This window comes from Thunnus maccoyii, chromosome 2 (assembly GCF_910596095.1).
Source record: "Thunnus maccoyii chromosome 2, fThuMac1.1, whole genome shotgun sequence".
In the NCBI taxonomy this organism is placed as follows: Eukaryota; Metazoa; Chordata; class Actinopteri; order Scombriformes; family Scombridae; genus Thunnus; species Thunnus maccoyii.
This window is the reverse complement of record NC_056534.1, coordinates 37,602,625-37,619,955: the sequence shown is the minus strand read 5'-3', so window position 1 is coordinate 37,619,955 and position 17,331 is coordinate 37,602,625. Positions and strand designations below refer to the sequence as shown.

The following is a 17,331-nucleotide window of genomic DNA, read 5'->3' as shown; positions in this document are numbered from 1 at the left end:
AGTATGTGTGTGTGTGTGTGTGTGTGTGTGTGTGTGTCAGAGATAGCGTTATGAAGTGAAGGCATTATTGTCGGTGTCCAGGGAGTGCTTGTGTAGTGGAGAGCCAACGGTGGGCAGTGTCGGAGTGCTGTCTGCTTGTCTCCTCACTCTTCTTCTCCTCTGCAATCAGCCTCTATATTTTTCTTCTACTTTAGCTTTTACTTTGCTCTTTGCACTTTCACATTGCACTGTGTGTTTTTTTTTTTTCTTCCCATCTCCTCCACCTCCTTTTCTTGCCATTATTTTCTGTCTCTAAACTCACCCAGCTTTCCATCTCCTCGCTCACATTTACCCCATATCTGTTTTCCTCAATTCTCATCTCTCCCTCTCTTCCCTTCATCCCTCCCTCCACCCCCTCGCCCCCCCCCTCCTGCGGCGCTTCATTTTAGCTGTCTTCATCTCATCTGATCATGGGGGGATTAGTCTGAGTCTTCACCGTTGCTCCCACTGTGCTGGGACTGAACAGCAGGATATATTCTGTATATGAACAAGGATAAAGCCTCCCGCATTCTGACTGTCAGCCACCATGCAGAGTGTGTGTTTATGAGGAGAAAGCATGTTTGTGCATGGGAATGTTTGTTTTAAGGGTGTGTTGGCTTGTAAGAACTTGGCATGTTTTTGCGGTCTGTGTGTTTGTGTGTGTGTGTCATAACATAATTACTCTTTTCTTCTGTTGGTCTTTTGCACAGTGTGTGTTTTTGTGTATCAGCAGTCTGACATATTATTAATCTGTTTATTTCACTTGTGTAGAGTTTATCCTTTATTGGTGTTGATTTTAGCATCACATCAGTCTTTCTATCATGAACTGATTATTTTCTATAAAATGTCCTAACCTAAAGATATTCTATTTACACTAATATAAAACAAAGAAAAGCACTGGAAGCAATAAATATTTTAATTTTTGAGCCCATGACTTAAATTATCATTTGATTAACAAAATCGTTGTCATTTAATTTTCTGCGGATCGTCTAATTGATTGATTAACTCATCATTTCAGCATTAGGCCTGATTGCACTGTATGTGTGTATTTGTTAGCATCCATTCAGAGAAGGTCTGTGTTTATTCATCATCAGTGCTTGTTTGGTACCGACAGCCATTTGTCTACAGCAGAGTATTAAAAACTGTCAAGTAGAGCGAGACTGATAGATCGGCTCAGCAATATAGCAGCAAATATAAGCTTATAGCTGATGGATTTATGCTAGTGCTATGTTTCAGGTAGATTAGCAACAGTGTCTCCATTTTACAATGTAAATGTTCTACTCAGTACAAAGTTCACCATGATTATTTAAAAATAACAAATAAAATGATCCTTTCAAAACTGTTTGTGTTTATGTAAAAACAAGACAGAGAGTCTGCAGCCGTATAAGCAGCTCTGTTAGGCTGTGCTAGCTAAATGCTAACACATTTTAATGTAGCATGTGTTAGCATGCTAACATTTGCTAATTAGCACTAAGCACAAGCTACAGCTGGGGCTGATGGGAATGTCATTAGTTTTGTAAATATTTGGACATAAACCAAAATATCAGGCACGTTTAAATGTCGACCTGCTGGTGGCGCTAGAGAAGACGTTGAGAGATCACCTACGGGGGATATGAATTTTTGTATTCAATCCATGAAGTAGTCGTTGGTATCAGTAATGAACCTCAGGTATTGGCACTAATATGAAAAATCCTTATAAAAACAATACTGAGTCCTAATTCTGAGTTATAAATATCATCAGATCTTTTATCCTTGATTTCTCTTTCGTTCTGCCTTTTAATTCTCTTGCTTTCTCTCTTTGTTGCTCTCTATTGTGTGTGTGTGTGTGTGTGTGTGTGTGTGTGTGTGTGTGTGTGTGTGTAGAGGCATTCTGCATTAGTTTATGTGTTTGTGTGCATGTGCGTTTCCTTGGCCGGCTGCAGCAATTAAGAGAGATAATGCTTTGTGCCCACTCCCAAACAGATTGAGCTAAAGGAAGGCAGTAAAAATAAGTGAGTAAGAGAGAAAGAGAGACAGAGAGAGAGAGAGACAGAGAGAGAGAGAGAGACAGAGAGAGAGAGAGAGAGAGACAGAGAGAGGGAACATGAGGCACACCAGAGCTGCAGGAAGAAGAGAGTGGGGTGGGATGAAAGGCAGAGTCTGAAGTAGTGTCTCAGCCTACATTTAAGAGTAGCCCACCGGGGTTAACTGAGCCCATGACGACTCTCAGTCTCTGTCAGTCCGTCTTCTCTCTTCCTGCTCTCTTGTTTTCTCCACTTGAAGGTAAAACTCTGCTGGTTTATTGTTTTGGCTTTTGGAGACTGTGAAATGGAGACAGAAGAGCATAGAGGGACTGAAGCTGGATGAAAAAAGAAGTGATGGTTCTGGTTTTCTTGCCAAGAACATGAGAGTGCACCTCATCTCACTAATACACACTACACTCATACATGCACATCCCACTCAAGAAAAAACAGAACATGTCATCCTACTCACATGAAATACAGTGTTAATGCTCTTTTTCCACATGTGAGGCTAAAGAGAAACTCACCATAGTGCAATCAGACTCGGTAAACCGTCCTTGACTGATGAGGGAAACAGACTGACTTATTGAAATTATACTACATTGAATATTTAATAGTTACACAAAAACAAGTCTTCCCCCGCTACAGTCGTTTCAACCTGTACACATCTACCATCTGGTGAGGTTGCTGTGATCTCTCTGACAGCTAATTCAGGTTATTTTAAGCTTCAGGGCAGCATAGATTATGACGGTGAACCCGATAGCTACTAAGTAGGTACCACAATTATGTACTTTAGCTCCAACACACGAACACACACTTACAGTGAAGAATGGTGCGATGGCTTTTAGAGATATTTTGTGCATAGTGTACATTCATTGTGTTAAAACAGGAACATGTTTATCTACCTCCTTGTTGTTTTTTTCCTTTATGTGCACAAACCATAAAGCATAGATAGTGTATACGTTCTTCACTGACATGTAAATGATGATGGCAGCGTTTATAATGAAGGAGCTGTACAGTGAAGGATGGTATAGAGGACAGCTCAGCTTTAAACATGGAAACTCTCTCCATGCTCTACTCCTGTTGTTTGTACCATGACAGCACCATCTGTTACTGGCTGGTGTTCAGGCTGCTTTAACCAAAACACACACAGACTCACACAGGCTTTATCTTTGATATTGCGGCAACATGACAACACAACTTCCCGTACACAGCAACTGTGAGTTGGATGACAAGCTGGCAACATTTTGGTCATTTCCCAGATAAACATAATCATATATATTTAGGTTTATGTAATTATTATGAAGATAGCTTTGGAGTTGTGACATCCTTTATTGCTAACGTGACCATATATATGTTTGAATATGAAATCATTAAAAACATGGAATATTATCGTCCATCATCTCTGCAAATAGTTTGAAAACTTGATTGGGAGAGTTTGTTCTTGGAAACAATAGTTTAACAAAATAAACTTTCAACCGCATGTCATGGTCTTCCTCAGTAAATAGTGTTTGTGCAGTGGACTAACAAGTTAACTGAGCTGTTAAGATGAAAACTGAACAAACTATGATGATGGTTTAAGGCTCTGGAAAAAGTTTAATAAACTGTAGATATATTTGCCTTCTGTGTTTCAGAACAGATGTATGTTGCACTATGACTGCACGCCAGTTTTCTAATATTGTGTTGTGAATGTTTTCTGTTAGTGCAGCTTGATGGTGAGTTATCGCTGATTATCATCCATCAACTTCTTGCCGGGATATTTGATTACAGCTGATTTTTTACCAGTGTTGCAGGATGTAATGAGGCATCAGCGTAATCTAAGTCATTCACATTGAACTTGTTAGCATACTGGAATAAAACTGGTAGAAATGATAAAAACATTGTTGTTACCGGTCAGCATGTGTTTCTCAATCTGCTGCTGTGAGCAGCACAAACTGGTTTAATGTCTGTCAACAGAAGTGCACCAGACAAACTCTGACCTGCTGTCCAATGTCTTCCTATTGTGTTACGTTATCACACACCAAATAGAGCTTTAGATTAGAGATGCAACTAATGATTATTTTCTCAGTTAATTGGTTATAAATCTATAAAATGTCAGAAAATAGTGAAAAATCACAATCACAATACTCCAAAAAGCCAAGATGATGTTTTGTTTTGTCCTACAAACAGTCCAAAACCCTAAAAATATTCAGTTTACAATGATAAGAGTAAAAATCTTCACTAATGATAAGCAGGAAATGGGCATTTTTGCTTGAAAAATGACTTCAACGGTTAATCATTTTTTCTGTAATTAAAGTATCGGCTGTATCATTCACCTTTAAATCGTCTCACTGTTTCTTGAAGCTGGTTTACAAACGTTGGCGTCATAATGTGAAGTGTAGTAGTATGACGCCAGATGTTATATTGAGTTAAGCTTCCTGCTGCCATCTCCTTTTTAACTCCCTTCTATGAAATGGAAGCTGCGGCTTTGCTTTCTTTTTGAGTCCAAATGCATTATCCATAATCAGATTAAATAATTTCTAATGTCTATTAGACATGCTGTGAGCCTCTCCTCTCATGCAAATGAGTGCTGCTCACTGAAGGAAGTGTTTCATTCTTTATGAGGTGACGGCTACGGATCATTTGCTGTGAATAAGGTCACGGTGGGAACAAAGTGAAATGTCACAATGGTGGTAATTCACAGCACCTCTCAGGTCTCCACGTAGACTAACTGCAGTCATAAAGATGGAGAGACTAGTGCAGACAAACAGGAAATCAGCAGACGACAGACAGATAGTGACACATGCAGAAAGAGCCACATAGGTCTTTGCACTGCTGCAACTTCCTGCTGCATCACTCTGCCTGAGGATACACTTTCACACCTTTAGAGGACATCTGCCAACACCTCCGTCTGGATAGGAGTGATGTGACTAAAATAGAGGTCTGGATGTTTATTGTGTCCTGTTGTGTTCTATTCATGTGCTGCGCCTCCGACTGTTGTTTGTCACAGACACATTACTGAATCATCTGTTAGCGTAAACAGGGAGCTGCGCTGTGCTCTTACTCCACTTAAGCAAATCTTCAGGAATATACTTTCTCTTTTGCAGTATTATTACAGTAACTCTAATATGACATTAACATAGATTAAGATATCAAGTCAGCCTAGTCAGGCTCTCTTCTAAAAGAATACACCTACTAGAACCTCGAAAGCTCACGCACACAACATATCTTGTATGTTTAATCTATCTACAAACAGAAATGTACAGATGACAGGTTGTGGTTTTAGGGGGAGGTGTGTGCTGTAACTATTTATTAGCAAACAAGTGGGAGCAGCGAGTGGACAGATAAATGGTTGTTTAACCTTGGTGATTAGTGAGCTTTACACCATATCTACACAAGCAGCAGCAGCAACACAGCAACAGCAGCTTCAGTCTGGTGTAAAAAAAAAGAAGAAAAGATTTAAAATAGAAACTGTCGGATGCACTTGAGACAAACGAGTGAAAAACACGGCTATAACGTCTCCTGTGTAGACACAACAACACCGAGTCCTGACAGGCTTTAACGTCACTTTGTTATTCATCAGTCTGCTATAAAACCAGCTCGCCAGGTGAGTTAGTTAGACACGAGTTCAGCTGGAAACTCAGTCTGACTGTCGGCCAGCAGCATGTCAATCATCCAGCCAATCAATCAGTGGTATTTTAGGCAGTCAGCTACCTTCTGTGCAACTTTTTATTCAGTGATTTAGCTCATTAACTAATCAGTCACTTTACTTAGAAGTCACAACAAAACATACCTTTTTTTTTCATTTAACAATCTGTTTGTAAAGTGAGAATTGCCCCTTAGTCACAGGCTGAAATAACTCAGTCAATACTTTTTTTTTTCTCTTCTCATCTTCATTTTTTAACTACATTTGTTTCTCCTTCATACAGCTGTGAAGCTATGGTTGTTACTTTTTTGGTCTGCTTTGTCATCTTTTTTTTGCCTTCTTGCTTATCCTCTCTTTCATGGGGAATAACAGCAAACGTCTCTATTTATGTCTCTCCGTACTACATTGCATAGCAACAAGAAAGCCATGTGACTAACCCCTGCAGCAACCCCTAACACCAAGACGGTGGTATCCTAGTTCTCCTAGTTTCATCCTGTCACTTACAGCATCTTTTCTCCTATTTCTTTTTTTACATCACCTGTTTGCTTCTTTTTCGTATGCTGCCTGTCAGCATCACTCAGTCATCCTCTCAATCTCCATTTGAACGCCTCATGCCTGATAAATCTGCCCACATGGCTTGATTTGGACTCTTTCCTGAGTTTGGGATCCATTTAGATCCCAGTGGATGTTTTGGATGTTGTCAGTAAGAGCAGATGATGTTGCACTAACAGGGACCAGCATGTTGATCCACAAAGCTTTTTAAAGGGGCGGCAGCTTATCCTGTCCGTTTCCATCCCATTTCCCACAGTTGTAAACATGCACTCACCTTTAAAGGCCCCATGAAAATAAAAATACATGAATCCTGTGTCCTTGTGTTAACTGGCCATTTATCTCTTGTTATATGTCAAAATGTTTTTACATCAACATCCCTGTCTTTTCTCTTCCTGTAAAACGCTTTCAAATGTTTGATGACTCATCCTGCACTCAGGGGTTACAAAAGTTCATCCAATCAAATGTGACTTTGGGCGAGTAGCTAGCCACACCGGTCATATAAAACTGCACTTCACCGTTTGTGGGTTGTAGAAGCTAACAGAGCGATGTGGAGAGAGACAGGAAGAGATGTGTGTTTGGATGTCAATCAAACTTTGTTTTCATTTCCAAAACAATGTGGCTGAGGTCCAATTCATTTCTCTCTCCCTCGTCCTCCTCCTCATCTAACAACAGGTGAGGGAGGTGTGTGTGGAGCCAACAGTCCTCTGTAGTTCCTTATTGCGCTTAACTCTGTAAACCCCGCCCACTTTTAGCGGTCCAATCAAATGCAAAGGATTTGATTTAAACACCTCTTGTAACTGTACACTGCTCAAATATTCTGTTTCACTGGGAAATACATCACAGTACAGAAGCTAAAGATGCTCTAACTTCTGTTTCACTGGTCCTTTAAGAGGTCCTGCGGGAGAGACAGGCAGGCAGACAGAGAGAGAGAGAGAGAGAGAGATGTCACCTGACAGGAAGTGAGCCTGGATGGATCGATGGTGTAACCATCAGGAAGGTCTGGTGTCCTGTGTGCCCTGTGAGTCAGCACTTAGTGCAGAAGATGACACTACTGACTGACAGACACACACACACACACACACTCACACACACTCTCACACACACTCACACACACTCACAGTTGATAATCTGCGAGGTAAAACACATTAAACATGCAAAAGCTCTCACTTGCACCTGTCACAGGCTCTCATGTGCATGCAAATGGATAATCAGTTATGGTCCAAAAGCATACATACACATGACAACATGAACACACACACACACACACACACACATAGGGGAACACCACATATACCCCACACCAGATGGTTAAATTTCCTCTCATGATGTGCTATCAGGTCTTCAGTGTCGGCCCTTCATTCTTTTAATTGATTCAGAGTAATATGGAGCCGCTCCGTTTGAACAGCTCATTGTCCGCACCGCTGTCTTCTTATCAGTAGCCGTCCGTTATAACGAATGTGCTCAGCTGTCAGGGCTGTATTATAAACCCGTTAGAGGCCTTTTTTCGTTTGTGGTCAGAACTTTGCAGGAGGAGATGAGATGAGAGGGTAGGAAGCAACGCTCTTTAGGAAAAGTAATTTAGGAAATAATTACAAAGGGCGAAACAAACATAATGAAGTTAACTACGGTCTAAATTCTATCTGATCAGAGGGTGTTGTGTCCTTGGCTTGTGAATGTGTAATAAATAAAAATCTATCGCCAACCGCCACTCTTCCATTTTTTAAATTCTCATTTATAAAAAGCAAATTATAATTAAGGATGACATTGTAAAAATACTACAGTATGATACTGATGGGTTTTGTTTTCACTGAGGATGATGAAATATATTCATAGATTAAGATCTGTTTTCAGTTATTATGTTTCACTGAAAAGTTTAGATTTCAGCTTAATCCATTAGCTAATCAAGTCTATAATGTCTCTCAGTCAGCTTCAGTCTCTAAAACTACTAACTTTACAATTTAAAATGTAATATAAAGTCAAGAGGTTGTGATATGTAGCACAACAAGCTAGCGAAGCTCTGTAAACAACCACAGTCCCGCACATGCTCAGTGGCGTCTGCCACACATGGAACTACTGTCCAGAGACTGAAAACATGATCACTGTTATAAACACTCTAACATGTCGTACTGATTGAAGGTGTTAATGTCTGAATTAGTTTATAAAATAAGTTGTATCTGTATTATTAGTGTATTTTTACATGAAAATCTCGTCTGTTTTAGAATAAAAGGTCGTTTTTTGTAGTTTAGTCATTCATATTTGTAAGAACACAGAACTCTCCAAGTTATTAGCTGAGTCATCTCTGTATGTGGCAACAACTTAAAATAACCACAAAGGGGCAAAAAAAAAAAAACGAGCAGTCAAACAATAAATGAAACTCTCAGGTTTGTTAAACTAATGTGTCATCAGTTACACACTCTGTTAAACTTCCAGTCATAACTTTGACCTGCCGCACTTGTAGCTGTGCCCACGCGGTTTCCTTGTGCAATGAGGGATAATAACATTTTGGCTGCGCTCACTTTCGGTTTTACCTTCAAATAAATGAGTTAGTAATTAGTTTGGATAATCTGGCCTGTTTGTTGTAGCGTGTTCCTGGATCTCAGCACGTACAATGTTATAAGTGAGGACCCAGATTGAAGTAATTCAGAATTATCCTTAAAAACAAACGTAATCTGCGTTTGTTTTTCATTATAGGACAAGTACTTTATATAGTTGTCCCATCTTAATTTACAGCTGACAGACTTTATCAATACCAGAGAACCTGAATCAGAGTGTTGTTGTTTGTATAAGACTTGTTTTGCAGTAATGAGTGCAGACAGCGTGGCACAGTTTTGGGAGCAGCTTTAGGGGACCGACACAGTGCGTATGTGTTTTCCGTGAGTGTGTGCGCATTCATGGACACGTCTGTGTGAGAGACTAATGGCCCTGTGCCAGCTAACGGCCTGCGGGGGGATAATTGCTCGTCAAAGCTTCTGCATGAGTCATTACCACAGATTTAACCTTTGACCCCCCCCCACAGCGGGCTGACCACAGCGTCGTAGCCAATGGCAGCCCTGGGTTTCATTATTGGAAGCAGTTTATTCTGTTTTTAAGTTTTGCTTTCAGTTCAGTTTAGTTTCAGAAGGAGTTTACTCATTTCAGTTTACTTTTAGTTTAGTTTTCATTAGTTTCAGTATTAGTTGTTTTTTTTATTATAATATGGGGAATATTTGTCAGAATAGATATTACAATACAAACACTGACATGTGACATGTAGACATACTAGTCTCAATAAACATGCACCAATGCCTTTGTTTGTTCATGTGTTGTTGTAGCTCTTCCTGTTTCTTTGTCTGTTTGCATCATCCACTTAACATTGTTGTCACTGTGCAGCCCTGTCTCCTACAAAATACTAGTTTATATACTTCTTGTTTGCTTTGCTGAATATGTTTATTGGTAAGTCTTTGGTTGGATTGCTGGGTGTACAAAGTAAGTGATTAGGTGATTAAAACACTTAGTTAGGGCGTATCGTACACATTCCCAGGTCTATATTTTTATTCTGGGGCTTTGCTGGAACATCTTTGCATGATTTATAGTTCAACAAACTACTGGCTCTTTATGCAGCTCCTCAGTTCAGCCTCTGTCTGAAACAAGCAATTGTTAGCTCCTGTCTCTTTAAGATGAGCCCACTCTGTCCTGGTTGAAAGCTCCTGGAAGCTCCTCGACAGATTTCCACCAGCTCTGGAGGCTACGCAAACAAGTAGTAGTTAGATTTTGCCTCTTTTTCCCCATTCTTTACTTCTTTACTCAAAATATAAACGTCACAAATACATCCATACGTGTTTGAACCCGAATCCAATCCGAAATATGTGAGTAGACAACATGAACAACCTTAACCCACAACCTTAGCAAGAAAGGCTACGGAGCGGACGGCTGTTTGTAGGCGTACGTGAACAATCTGATGTCATCATTAGGAGGAAGTAGGTGCGTTTAGAGCATGTTAGGGCTAGGAAAGGGCTAATGAACCCACGAGCAGGACACTGAGGCAGGACACAGTGAGTAGAGTTGGAAAAGGATTTTATTTGCAAGGCGGTAAACTGGGCGGCTGGGGCCAAGGTCTGGGCTGGTAGCTGGGGAACCTGGGGGCTCGGGCTGGGCGTGAGGCTGGGTATAGGGGATGGAGCGGGGAGCCAGGTAGAGGGATGGGCTGTGTAGGTGAGGCAGGAAGGCAGGAGACCAGGGCTGGAGTCAGGCGAAGGCAAACTGTAGGAACACAGAAACAGAGATTAGGAACGCTGTCAAAACTGAATCGAATCAAGGTTAGGAGGCTGGAAGCACGACTGACTGCGAGAAACAGAGTCTAGGATCTGGCGGTGAGTAGGAGGTTGCACCCAGTATTTAAGCAGAACTCCTGATGGATGGCAGCTGTTCGCCCGACTCCCACACACCTGTCTCCACTCCTGCAAGAGAGAGACACACACACACACACATACACACACACACACACACACACACACACACACACACACACACACACTAGGAGGAGGAGGAGGAAGTGGAAGGCATGACAGGGCAGGCTGATGTTCTGGCTTTTGACTTGCAGGGAGCATCTTCACACACGTTCACCTCCAAACCCCCTTTTAGCTCTGTTTAGGTCTCCACCATCTCTTGAGAGAAATGTTCGCTGCCTCTTCAGCAGACAAACGCTTCACAAGCTACACACTAACTTTGTCCGAAATCACTTCCTCTTTCACTCACTTGCTAATAGACTGAATAGATTTATCAGTAGTGAGCAGCAAATTAAGACTTCAGACACTTAATTATCATCATTTTGTGTCATCGTTCTTTACCAGGTTGGTAATTTTTGTATTTATAAAATGCGGAGCGTTTTTAGTTTCATCGTGGAATCTTTGAGGGCGTTTTATATTAGATAAATGTACACACTCAAATAAAATGGCGGAGGGTAAATATATGTAGTGGACTTTACTGTAAACAGGGAGTGTTTTTGTCCGCCTTTTTCAGTGTTTAACCGTCTTTCCCTGACCTTAGCCAAGGTCTTTGAGTTGCTTTAACATAACTGTAAATAAGTAAATCACGCTTTAGTGTCGAGAAAACGAATGAAACACTTTGACACTGAACGTTGTTCAGAGAATTCCTGTGAAACATTTCCTCATGTTGATATAAATCACATAATTCATCCGACTCTGCCTTTCTTTCTGACAGTCTTAGTTTGTGTCTTTCTTTCTCTCTCTTTCATGTCACTCTTTATTATTCTGGAGGTGTTTTGTTGAGATCACCTGGATGCAAAAACCACCTGCATCCTGTAAAACAAAAAACATCGGTTTGCCGACACCTTCTGAGCGACTCGCACACCGCCGACACGCTCACACTCACACACACCGTCTGTGTTTCTCACGTATTAAAAAGTTGTTTCTGCGGACACACTTGCAGCCTTCTCGTCAGCTCCGGTGGCCGTCAGCAGAGGTCCACACAACAGCGGCATGCACCATTGACCCCCATGAATCATACTCTGTCTGACTGACAGCGACACGCGCCTCACCACTACTCCTCTGTCACACGCAGATTGAGCCGGAATGATGGATTACACAATGGATTATGATGGATTATAAGACTGGCATCCACATAAAAACACACCAACACTCTTTGGCTCAGTCGTTTCCACAGACAGTGACTCTCCCCGCAGGCTGAGATCATATATTTTAGTTTCAGTGGCCTTAAATTCACTCTGATGCTCACCTTCGTCGTTTTATTTGTTAATACAAGTGGCGTGTTTCTCACTGTGTGCTCTGATGAAAACAGAAAAGAAAGAAAACAGTAGGAGATGTCACTGTTTGTTTCTTTTTGAATGTGACTCTAAATGAGTTGCCATGGCAACGTTGTACGTTCCCCATCAGCAGTCCTCCCTCCCTCCCTCGTCGCTCTTCATTTTTCTTCTTGGTCAATTCATTACGGATGGAGAGAATTTGTTCTTGATTAACCTAATTGGATCTGAATAGGTTTGAATATTTAAACGGAAAGTGTCTCGTTTTCAGTAAAGCTTCAGTTTTCTGCTCAAAATTCATTTATGCGCAAGTGGATGACTGAATGAATCCAAATATCACCATCTGTCAGAGAACAGAGGAGCTGCTGGATGATAAAGTGCAGGATTGTTTGGCTGTGAACTGACGACGTGTTTGTATTTGACCACAAAACTAGAGTTAGCTTTAGATTTATGATTCTGAGATGGCAACGTGCAGCATACTAACTCTTTCTATCCCACACACACACACACACACACACACACACACACACACACACACACACACACACATACTTAACCAGATTGAGGGAGGAAGAGCCCCGGCTGCGTGGCCATAACCGTGACAGAGTGATTTAAAGTCACATTTACACACACGTAGACACACACGTTTTGCCCTCCACCAGCAACACATTCCCACCTCTCTTATCTTTTTTTTTTTTTTTTTTGCTTTTCCAGTCAAGTGAATCTACAGCTTGTTAGCCATAAGCCCTTACAGCCACCTATAGCTCCTGTCCTGTAACCTTCACTGGCTGCCATACTGTTACTGCTAATTATGAGGAATGGATTTGAGGGCATGACGGCGAACAAGAAAGAGGATAAGAGAGGTTAATATGAAGTCCCATCCAGTATGTTGCCCCAGTATTCTTCTTAGTGAAAGAAGGAAGTGAAGGGAAATGCTACAATTACATATAGCGATGAAGACAGTCTTATAAAGCCTTTTGTAGCTCCAAAAATGATAAAAGATAAAAAAGAATTGTTGCATCTGAAGACTATAAGTCTAAAAATGAGATCAATCTGAGGCGGTGGAGTCTCTTCTCTGTTTGAGGCTAGCTGCTCAAAGCTACATTAGCTGCTACATTAGCTGCTACTAGCGCTAACACACTTGAATCTCCAATCAAACTGACAGTGGTTGAGGTTGCATTGTGGGTAATGTAGGCGCCAGGTGATCACAAGAAAGAAAATGGATGGAATAAAGAAGAAAAGTAAACTATCAATTGTGAGACAGTGTTCTAACCCTCTGATGCTAAATCAGAGGAGTTCTCTTTTAAAACACATATCAGTTATATTTATTACAGAAAGTTTATAATTGACTATAATTGATATGTAGTTAATCTGACGTTTGTATTTCCTGTAACAATCATAATAGATCATCGTTGCTTTTGCAGTAATGTTCATACGAGGAGAAATGCGTCGCAGAACATGCAGATACACACTGGTGATAAATTAAAGACAATGAAGTTTTCTTGTAAACAAACAGTTATTTTTATATTCAATGTTATTCTGTGTGTCCTTTAGAACTGACAAACATGTTGAATCCATTTCCTTCCTCATAAAACATTTATAAAACTAATAGTTTAAATTATCCACATGAAGTAAAAACCTGAAGAAATGAACGCGATGCTGAGTACGTCCACCTCTCAACCCACTTCTCAAACATTTGAAAATCTTCTCCACCATCAAAACGTCAAATGAGGGACTGTCGTTCAGAGGAATGGTGTTCGTCCCTCCAGTAGAGCTGAGAGAGTAAGTCCTCCTCAGCTCTATGTGCCTTTCAGGTTTTTTACTGTTGTACTTTTTCACTTTCACTCTCACTGCTGTCATCACCGTGGTTTCCTGCACCAAAATATAGAAAGACAAAGTTAGCGACTAGCCGGTGAACATAGCAGCTAATGAGAACAGATTGACCATATATGTCAGGTGACCAGAAACACGACTTTGAAAGACTGCAGATGTTGCTGGATGTGCAGAACTTTGCTAACACAAACTTTCCAAGGTGATAATATGTCAGTTTGTGTGAACTGCTTCTTGTTGTTACTGCAGGTTTAATAAGACATTTCATGTTTGGTTTTCCTTTTTATTGATCAGCCATCTGTATATCAGTTTATCCAGTAGAAGTAAAGAGTGTAGCAACAAGTCAATGTGTTGAGTAATTGATATAATTCCCACTTTTTCATGCCTCAGAAAACTTTCTTTTTCTTCTCTCACAACTTTGAAAACCTCACGTCCACTCGAGTAAATTACAGATTGAAGCACAAATCTTAAAAGGCCGGTTGAGTAAAGTTCAGATCACCTCATCACAAAATAACAGCATACACTGGAGTACAACAGATTACAGTGTTCACACATGGATTGTCTTTCCCCCTGCTGCTTGTATTATATGTGCTCTCTTCATAGCTTTTACAGGAACACAAGTAGCAGGACTCTTAATGTGACCTTTACTGATGATAAATATGTGGCTGGCTGCTGGAATAGAGAGTAAAGAGCAGCACTCCTATTTAACCTTTTTTTTTACTGTACAAATGCTTTGGGCAAGATGCCCTTTTGCAACATTCATTTAAGATAACAATTTTATAAAGCTGCCAGAGACTTCTGGCTTTATGGGAAGATTAGATTGCTTTGCCCCAGTGGGTTTTCATTCTGTTACTGTCTTTAATAGTTTAGTCGACTCTATAACCCTGTAAGAGGAAGAATGAGTTGTCTTGACTTTGCACATTTCTCTTATTCCTCACTTGGAGAGTTAATTTTGAAGAAAGAGAAAGTAGAATGAGAATAAAGCAGGATGTGGGGGAAAAATGGAAGAAAGGATAAAGAAAGAGAGGCGAGTGATGATGAAGAGACGTATTGAGGCTGAGAATAAGCAATAAGAAACAGGTACAATTAAAGCCTTTTCACTATACTATGTGGTTTGCAACATTAGCCGCTCCGCCTCGAAGTGATTCACTGCTATTTGACGATATGCTGGTGGAGCTGCTGTAGACGCGATGAATCATGAATCAAAAGCTAAGAATGCGCTCCAGAGTGAAGCCTGACGAACGTATGCTCAAGTGATTCAGCCTTTGATTGAGAAAGAGCAGAAATAGAAAATGTGGATTTGAGAGACTTCAGGTTAAGTAGCGAGTGAAATGAAAGCAGATTGTAGGCAGGTTCTGGAGCCGAACTATGGCAGAAGAAGGGGAGAAAAAAAGGAAATCAGTTTGAGTCTTTTTTGTTTTGTTCTTTTTTTCCCCCCTTCTCCCCACCATCACCCCTCCCCCCCTTCCTCCTCCTCCTCCTCCTCCTCCTCCTCTCCTCTGTTCTCATCTTCTGAGAGCTGCAGTGAAGGATGGCGTTAAGCCACTTCCAGCCCTCTGTCCAAACCTAATGCATTTCCCTTAAATATTTCAATATGCTCCTCCTCTGTTCTGCAAGGTTGAGTACAAGCTCTCCCTCAGCTGGTGCCCACAGAGGCGTACTGCCACCGATAAAATCCTGCCAGGGGTTTGATGTCTCAGAGTGCTACAAAACAACTGCTGGAGACTCACATCAAAAAGAAGCTGAGATAAGGGAGGAAGTAGCAGGACTGTGAGACAAGGGTATAGATTATAGATATAGGCTTTGCATGTTATTTCAGATACATCAATTAAGCAATGTGCATTGTGTGACGATGCATTTTTATTTTTGTGTGTGCTGTGCATCTCTGATTTGCTGCACTTGCCGCACAGATGTAGAGCAGCGTGCTGGCTGATGCAACGCTGAGCAAACTTGTGTTGTTTGTCAGATGTGGTTCTGCTCTGCAAAATCTGGCCTGACAGGCACTCCAGCGAAGCACACAGACACTAAAGGCCTGCGAGCAAATCCAATCCACACATGAAAATAACACCTGAAAAATCCACTTTCCACTTTACGGGCTGTTATGTAAGACAATAACCCTTGTGTGTGTGTGTGTGTGTGTGTGAAATTGTTCAGAGACACAGCCAGTGGTGGCAGCAGGAGCAGCAAGTGAAGCCTTTATGGTTCAATGATTTCAGTTCTTCGTTATGGTCTATACCTGTCTCCTGCTCGCCTCTTTTCTTCTTCTCCATCTGTCACTCTGTCGCCTCCGTCGTCTCATCACCCCTGCCGTTATATTTCATGGCGGCAGCCGCCGTGGGGCTGGACCTGGAGGAAATTAAAAGACTTTGTTGCTTCGCTGTGGGTGGGCTGGTGTCAATAAAGTCTCATATTATGGCACAAAAAGACATACTATACTCCAGATAAAAAGCATAGATTCTCCTCTATAGGCTCTACATTCACTCAGACAAGTAACAGCACATGTTGACATGTTATATTCATTAACCTGGGGGGGGGGGGGTCACTGAGTGTCATCTTTCTTAAACATAATGGAGACAAATATTGACGTGATCTTTGTTCTCATATATGTTCTAGTTGCAGAACCAGTAACCGGAAAAGCCTCATCCTGACCAGTACATCCCCCACTCTGCCACGGCCGCACTCTCCACTGCCTGGACACATAGGTCAGTATGTAAAAAGGGATAAAAACATTCATTATACAAAAAGAAGACTTGAAAAATACCTTTTGCAACATAACCACTCTAGTTTAAACATTTTTTTGTTTCTTGCATGCTGTAATCAGAAGCTCACTGTTTTCATCAATCCCTTCTTTGACTTTCTATTTCTGGGTTTTCTGAGCTTTGTTTGCCTCTAGAGGACACAGTTTACTGTAAACTGCAGTGATCAGTGTTTTCTTGCAGCAGGAAACACAACAGTTTTTGGTGCATGGGGACATAAAATCTGGATTTTTAACTGATCTGCTTCTTTACATAAAATCTGGGTGTGGCGTCCCTGAAGCTCAGTGGTTCCTCTGTTCTATAAGCTATCAAATAAAGGTGGAGAAATACCAAAATAACTTGGAAATTGATAAAAATAAAAAAATGATGAGGCTTAAAGGTACCTGCTGTAGAGTTTTCTTGTAAACATTCAGTGTTTCTGTGTGTCTCCTTGAATAATTTGAAACTTTCATTGTTTACATCCATATTACACATGCTAGCTTAAAGTCTGCTCCTTCCTTGCATTCGCTGGTGCATTGCTGCACGGACGAATGCAAGTACATCCTCATGTATGAACACGAGGTGTTTGTCAAAACATACAGTAACCATCACCACAAGTGTTCAAAAACTCTACAGGGTATCTTTTCATTATACATGATTATACAGACCTGCAGATGGATCAAGGGTTAGATGGGTTAGGGTTAGATACTGTAGGTGTCTTGGAAGTATATGTCATAGTAAATAAACACAGTTCTACACACTTATATGTGTGTAAGTGTGCATTGTGTACAAACGTCCACATTTGTGTTCCTG

The 17,331-nt window shown here is 40.9% G+C and overlaps 1 protein-coding gene across 2 annotated transcripts in view; it reads left to right on the top strand.

Moving 5' to 3' along the window:
- mast1a (microtubule associated serine/threonine kinase 1a) overlaps positions 1-17,331 on the top strand; it is a 75,686-nt gene that overhangs the window by 18,893 nt on the left and 39,462 nt on the right. For both annotated transcript variants that reach the window (XM_042431842.1, XM_042431833.1), the window contains exon 3: positions 16,397-16,485. In XM_042431842.1, the coding sequence (XP_042287776.1) occupies positions 16,397-16,485 (89 nt within the window). The remainder of the gene's footprint in view (positions 1-16,396; positions 16,486-17,331) is intronic.